Source organism: Carlito syrichta, unplaced genomic scaffold (genome assembly GCF_000164805.1).
Source record: "Carlito syrichta isolate Samal-C Ts95f unplaced genomic scaffold, Tarsius_syrichta-2.0.1 Scaffold314799, whole genome shotgun sequence".
Taxonomy (NCBI): Eukaryota; Metazoa; Chordata; class Mammalia; order Primates; family Tarsiidae; genus Carlito; species Carlito syrichta.
The window spans coordinates 646,908-654,724 of record NW_007258895.1 but is presented as its reverse complement, the minus strand read 5'-3'; the positions used below and the strand labels follow the sequence as shown (position 1 = coordinate 654,724).

At 38.9% G+C, this 7,817-nt stretch overlaps 1 protein-coding gene across 1 annotated transcript in view; it reads left to right on the top strand.

Moving 5' to 3' along the window:
• Positions 1-7,817, top strand: part of LOC103274556 (leucine-rich repeat and calponin homology domain-containing protein 1-like) — a 158,302-nt gene that overhangs the window by 128,884 nt on the left and 21,601 nt on the right. The window contains exon 4 of the mRNA XM_021705891.1: positions 7,707-7,812. Coding sequence (XP_021561566.1) covers positions 7,707-7,812 — 106 coding nt within the window. The remainder of the gene's footprint in view (positions 1-7,706; positions 7,813-7,817) is intronic.

Sequence of the window (7,817 nt, the reverse complement as noted above, 5' to 3'; positions counted from 1 at the left end):
CTGCACTCCAGTCTGGGCGACAGAGTGAGACTCCAACTAAAAAAAAAAAAAGACTATTTTCCATCCATTCTTACTTATCTTTCATCTTTTTGCTTAAAATAGTTGTGTTACTATAGGTAACCATGTCAAACTATTTTTAGCTATCAATTGGGGGAAAAAATTCCCTGGAGAGCCTTGAGTAATTCTAGAATTGTGATGGGAGGCTTCTGTTTTGTAGTCATGTAGTAACTAGCTTGTTAAAAGATGTGGGAGTGCCCAAGCATTTAGGTTACCTGAAGCCATATAGTGAGTACTTCAGTGCTGATAAAATCTCTTGGCTTTTTAGTCTATAAGCATTGTTTTTTTAAACTATTTTGGAATAAATATTTTATTATTTTTCACATCAAATTTGGAGTATCCTAGATTTAGTTGTGACTCTCTTTTCTTCCAAGTGTGAATGAACATTCTAGAGTCAATCTACTTAAAAAACAAAAATAAAAACATCTTAGCAGTTGTGCTTTCTAATTTTTTACAGGAAATGAAGTTGGAAAACAATGTCGTACATTTAAAATACGTCACAGTTCGTTGCAATGAAAGGTATTCCCATTTGGTCATTGACTTAGGCCAGCCATTGGAGATTGTTGGAGGGATTATCAAAAAGTGGCTGTTTCTCCTCCCATGAAGAAGCCACCAAGTACTGCAGAGACTACTCCCTTATCTTGAGGCAACAAGACTTGTATTTCCACATTGTTGTTGCAGGTGCAGGAGGACTTACAGAAACCTAGCCCTCTGGAGTTGGTCCCTCCAGGTTCATATCTGAATGATCTAGAACTTTTATGACCTCCTTGGCCGCTCTGAATGATTTCTTTACCCTGTTGCCTCACAGTTGTAACTGTGCGTATATGTTGCTTTGTAAGTCTGTCTATCTGCATAGGGTTTCCACAAGGGAAAGAGATAAAGTACTTAACATTTACTGGGCACCTACTGTATACCAGATGCTGTGCTAGGTACATGACTTGTATTATTTCATATAATCTGGAAAAAAACTCGGCAAGGTGGGTTATTTTTATATTTTACAAACAAGTTTCAGTTTTAGAATTATTTACCCAAAGCCGTGAGGCTATGAAGTGGTAGAGCTGAAGTCAAAATCAGGTTTGTCTGACAGAGTCCATACCACAATGCAGTCATTGTCTCCTCACCTACACTGTGAGCACTTCATAGGGAGGGACTGGGATTACTTTCTTTGGAGTTTTTTGGTTCAACTTGCAGTGGTTTTTCCATTAAAGTTGTAACAGGCCCTTAACAGCTGAAAGTGAATTGGAAATGTTACCAAAAAGGGTCTAGTACCAATGGACTGTGTTTCCAAATGTTTTGTTACTGTGGAACCACCAGTCAGGCTGGGGTTGTCTGTACTCTTCTCCTGTGTTGACTAAATGTCATTTTAATCATTAAAATCTTATTAATATATTGAAAACACAATTCTTGACCGGGCTCAGTGGCTCAGCCTGTAATCCCAGCGCTTTGGGAGGCTGAGGTGAGTGGATTGCCTGAGCCCACTGGTTCGAGACCCACCTAGGCAACTTGACGAGACCTCATCTCTACAATAAATAAAAAATTAGCTGGGCATGGCAGTGCGTGCCTTTAGTTCCAGCTGCTTGGAAGGCTGAGGCTGAAGGATCGCCGGATCCCGGCAGGTCAAGGCTGCAGTGGCTGGGAGCGGCCACTGTACTCCAGTCTGGGTGACAGAGTGAGACTCCAACTCAAAAAAAAAAAAAAAGAAAACAATTCTTTTACTAAAAAGTCATGCTGGATGGATGATTTGATAAGAGGTACTGCAGAAATGCCACATGTTGAAATTAATAGGCAACTGTAAAGACAAGCACACTAAGTTATTATAGAACACAATAAAACTAAGACCCTTTTATGGGCATTTGCCAAAGATCTTGGAGTTTTCCTATTGCTTCTATGTACATGGTGATGTACTAGGCCTAGAGATAGTCTACTTTGTTTGGTTTTTCTCAATTCTGTCCTCTCCTAGCTCACACTGTGTGAAAATCTGGCTCTTACTTTCATGTAAGACAACACAGTATCTCTGTATTAGAAATCTGCTTTTATAATCAAAAAGCTCACAAGGCCTAGCTCAGGTAATAACTGGTTGGAAGTACATTTCCTGGCCTTGACTGGATACACTATTTTTTGTTCTCTTTTCATGAATGTTTGATGATGTGGAGAGTTTGAATTTTATGGATTGATTACAGACACATGATGCATTGAGCAGCTTCTGAGGAAAATCCCTTCTTCATTATTTCTAGGTGTAGTATTTCAGTCTTCAGGGTAGGTATAGTGGGGACATAAATTCAAGTATCCACCATATTATTTGCCCATTCATAGTCTCTGGAGACCCAGTCTCTCCTAATCTCCTAACCTCTCTGGTGTCTGTGGGATAATTAGAAAACCCATGGTTTGGTCAGGGCTCCTCTGTTGGCTCCATTTCTGTCTTACAAACAGCAGCAGGTAGGACATGTGTCTATAGGTAGAGCAGAGGTGTGAAGTAGCATTTTGCACTGGAAAGAGACTCTGGTGTTGAAAGATGATAATTTGTCATATCAGAGATTGCTTGAAAAAGTTTCAAGTTTAAATGAATATACTGAGTTTTCTATTTTTGTGTAAAAAAGTTCTAACTACAGGCATTGAGGTTTTTTCATTGCTAAGAAATCAGAATTAATATTACAATGTTAAGTATCTATGTTTCATCCAAAGTCTTTTTATTATTTCTGATGTAGTAAATGGATCTTCCTGATGTTGGAAGAAAATTAGAATTATTTAATCCTCCCTTCTTTTTCTGATAGAGGCACACAGAGGGCAAGACATTTACCAAGAGTTACCCAGTGAGTCATACAAAAGGCATTTCCACAAGAGGGCATGGTTACATGATAGGAGGCTAGTGTTAATAGCCTGCATTTCCTGTCAGAATATTTACATTTTCTTCAATTAAATAAAGAGCTGGGTTTATCACAAAAATATGACTTGAAACAACAGTGTCACTACGCTAAGTTTTTGAAAACCTGCGTGTCAGAGCAAGGTCGCTTGTAAGAATGCCACCTCCAATTCCTCAGTGTGACCTAATCTCACTGGAACTCTTATCAAACCAATATCGTCTTGACACAGTATTTATGTTGGTTTTCGTCAGACATCACTCCTTAAGAAAATACTTCTAGTCTTTTTTACAATATTGTTTTCCAAAAGTGAGCATAATAATCCCTGAATTTATTCTGTTAGTTTAAACCCTTTGTCGTTTTTGCTTTATGAAGTTAGCAAAGAGCACTCAGTAGCAAAAATGTATTAGTCTCCAATATGCTTTTAACACTTCGCGAGACTTTATTACAATGAAGAAAGAATATAAATTTCCAAAGTTTTTCTTTTGGTTACCTAAAAACATGCCTATTAAACTAGTGGAAAATAAATATAGTTCAAATTCTCTGACCATTTTTTTATATATAAATGACGAAGTAAGACTGACTGGTCCATAAAAAACTTAAACTTGAATATTTATATTATTAAAATCATATTCATTTTTGCATTAAAGAGAATAAACTATGTAAATATTTATGACAGATGCTCATGATGATTCTTTTTGATCTGCCTGTGTATTTGTTATAGTACATCACTAGTTATATGGTAATTTGATTTCCCTGAAGTTTAGAATAATTTTTCTCTAAGAAATAGCTTAGGGCTAATAGAAAATTTAGAAGGGATTCATTTGACCAGTGTAATAAGTATCTAAAACTGGAATTTATAAGCTGGTAAACTCTCACTAATTGTAGAAGTGGGAGGCATTCACATTGTTTATTTTTAACGTTTATTTTTCTAAATTTTATCTTCTTTAAATAAGTCCAAAAATTCATACCTTATCTGAGGTTGAATTTGTTCTAGAGAGCAAGACCATTCTAGAAATATTTCTTTTACATTTTCAAAACTGGAATATCTTATCCCCAAACACCTAGACTATTATCTCCTCCTTCTTTCTCCTCATCAACCCCCCCCCCAGCTAATTAAGACATAATTACCCATGGGGTTTTATTTTTGTGATGAATTTATAACCTCTTTAAAACTTGGCAAGGTTCAATGACTTGTGGGAATAGAGTTTTGCACTATTTTCTACGAGATTGATTACACAAGAGAGCCTTTATCTTATTTATATGCTCAGTCTGCCTGGACATTTCCAACCCACTATTTTGTCAGGACAGGAAGTAACTGACACAGTGCAGAGTACTATTAAAATAATTTGACCTTCACCATATACCCTTCAAAATGTGAATGGACAATTGAACTTTGTGTTTCTAATTGTCTACAGATGTTCTGTCCTGGAATTCAGAAGGAAAAAACGTGTGTTTATCATTATGTGAAGTTTTTGAAGTAAATTGTGTAACCATTTTGTCTACCGGTAAATAAGCATTTAAATATAGCTGGGTGGAGTAGGTTTTCTTTGATGAAGCCGTTACATCAGAAATATTATGTTGGAAAAATTACCTTATATTTAGGGAAACTGCATACCTTGATTTCATGGCTAACCCAGGCATGACCAACAAAGAGCAAGGTGACTATAGTTCACACCAAAAAATTGAATAAGGCTCAGTTTCCTCTCAGATTTCATGCTGTGAATAAGCTGCCTAAATATATCAGTTATCTTTTTGCTTCTCTGTCCCTTCTTATTTTATTTATGTATGTATGTATGTATGTATGTATGTATGTATGTATGTATGTATGTCGAGCAAGGTCTCTGTCTCCCAAGCTGGAATACAGTGGCACGACAGCTCACCACAGCTTTGACCTCCTCGGCTCAGGCAGTCCATCTGCCTCAGCCTCCCTAGTAGCTGGGACTACAGGCACATGCCATCAACCCAGCTGATTTTTTTTTCTTTTGTAGAGATGAAGTCTTGCTATTCTCAAACTCCTGGGCTCAAGCAGTCTCAAACTCCTGGGCTCAAGCAGTCCTTCCACTCCTGCCTCCCAAAGTGCTGTGAGCCACCCACCGCACCTGGCCTCTCCTTATTTTTTAAGAGAAAGATTTTTCTTAAATATTTTATCCTTGGAACTACCGCAAATTTTCAGTTTTACATTGAAAATCTATGGTTTCCATGATCGATATTTACAAAACTTATTTTAGATGTTAGTAACATACATTTTTTTCTAGAGATGGAAACTGATTCCCATCAATTTTTCCCCACATTTCCCCCTCTATCTGCCAATAACAAAGTTGTTGTGATGTGCCTACCTGTGAGCCCCATAGAATGATCAATTTGATTTCACGTATTTCTAGGGATCACCTGTGTACCCTTTGTGTGGAAGGTACCTCTTGATTTTTTGTAACTCAGTTAAGGCAAAGAAAGATAATGCTTTCATTGAAAGGATTTGGTTGTTGGCTTCTGTGACTGACCAGATGCCACAGTAATTGGGAAAAGATGGCATTTCACTGTTCACTTCTCAGATGTGGAAATGTATTCAGAAAGGCAGAGCAATTTACTGACTCACCAAGGGTCTAAGAGTCGCTTAACAAATCTCTGACCCTCCTAATTCCATAATTATTTCCTTAAACACTTTTGCCTCTGCAGATGTGCTTGTGGAGCTTTTTTGTTTTGTTTTGTTTTAAGAAAAACTAGGATTGTTTTTCTTAAATTTGTATGTGACTTTTCTGAGTGAGGAGGGATGCAGCAACAGCAGCATGGGGGTGATGACACTGAACATCTAGTGTTCTTGGCCCATATTGTTCCAACTGCCTTGTCAGACAGTTGTACAGAACAGCTCAGGGGTTGTCTACACTGTGTATCGTCAGCCTTTATAGATTGTAACTTCATTCCCTTTTAGTAGGAGCAACCTTCTTCTTCATCAGGTGTTATCAGTTGAGCACCCTCATGGCCAGGACAGGTCACCTGAGGATTGTTAGATGATACCAGGCTAGAGGGCAGGGATCACTGTGTTGTGGATAGTCCCTGGTCTAACCTGGAGCCTGGGAGTTTTCAGGGGATCAACTGATGAATTCATCTCAGCTGAATGAAAGTGAAACTGATTTCTGAAATAAGGCTTTGCTGCCTTCTAAGATGAAAGGGGAGAGTTTTGACAGGTTCAAAAGTGAAATGGATTATTTAAGGATTTGCCCTCACTGAGATCATTTGTAACTTTGATTCTGTGATGCCAAGTGGAACCTGCATGGGAGCTAATGTGTATGTTAGAGCATCCTAGGGTCCCAGTCATGAGACAGAAGGAGCCACAGTGTCACCCTAAATGTATTTTAGAAGTTTCGCCTAACATTTATTGACCTCTTAGGTTATACCTGGCACTCCACCAAGCACCTGGAGGATGGAATAAATTAGACATGGTCCTACCCACCTAGGGACTCACAGGCTTAAAGGGAAAGACATGAGCAAATGAATGACTGTAACACACTGTCTAAAGGATTACAGAGGAAGAAATGGTCAGACTACCCAGGGGTGGGATCAGATGGAAGAGGTAGGAGAAGGCTTTTATATTAAAAGGGAATGAAGCTATAATCTATAGGTAGGACAAGAGAACGATATGAGGACTGGCTTATCAAACACTAATAAATCTGAACAAGTGTGGGGACCATGAAACACCTTGGCACACACTGAAATTGCTAGAAGCAGTAACATGCTGGAGAGTAGGATACAAGACGTACATTCAGAGAAATAGTGCTGGAGAAGTGGACAGACCCCATCATGGACACTGTGCCTTACTACCCCATTTAGACTTTATTCTATGGTTGTTGAGGAGCTCCTACGAGTGTTTCAGCTGGTGAACAGCATAGTGACATGTGCACCCTGGCAGCTCTGTGAAGGATGGATTTGAGGAGGAAGAGGATGTACGGAAGCCAACCAGGAGACGTGATAGTGCCCAGCTGAGAGAGAGTACGGGTCAAGGCTACAGGAGTAGCTGGGGGTGGGTGGGGTCAGCAGGGCACACTCCAGAGCCAAGAGGAAGAGTGGGATTGGGGGATGCCTTAAGGGTACAGAAGATTAGCAATGTCAGGGCCTGCATTTTGCATGTGTCAGGAGGTGATTCCATTCAAGGGTTGATAATAAATAGCTTTTAAAGCAAAGTAGACAAGAATTGCATACCCCACTGTGTTGCTTGTAAAATGTATGGAAAGATGGTCAACTATAAGGTTTCCAGCCATAGGATAGGCATCCATTTCAAAGAAACAGTGCATCCCAATAGTGCATTAATATTCATTAAGGTATAGGCTGTAAAATGTGAGAGTTTGATGAGATAGTCTACACTGTAGTTTTCCTTCTACTTAGAGGCATGGTGGGATAGTTCGTTCCTAATGTGAACTCTAGCACAGGCTAATCTTTTCTGAGCCTCATTTTTTCTGATCTGTAAATACTGGGCTCGTAGTATTGCTTCATGGGTTGGTTGTGAGAATTAAGGAAGATCAAAGCACGTGAATGTGGCAGGCCAGAGGCTGGTAAAGCTACTACCGATAGCTACTAACGTCCTTCTTTTCTTTCTCTCGCCTCTGAGTGTGTTTAAAATTTTGATCTCTCTTTTTCTTCTCTGTGCTGAACCTTAATGCTAGGGACTTGGAGACTATTATAACAGTATGCCTGTGTCGTTGTCCAAACATTTAAATTCCTTAAGGAGATTTCACATGAAATGCTTGATTTCCTGGAAAAAAGTGTTTATTATGTCTCTCTCTGCTTTTGATACAGGATGTCAGCTGTAACGAGATCACAGCATTGCCCCAGCAGATAGGTCAATTGAAATCACTACGAGAACTGAATGTCAGAAGAAATTACCTTAAAGTTTTACCACAAGGTAAA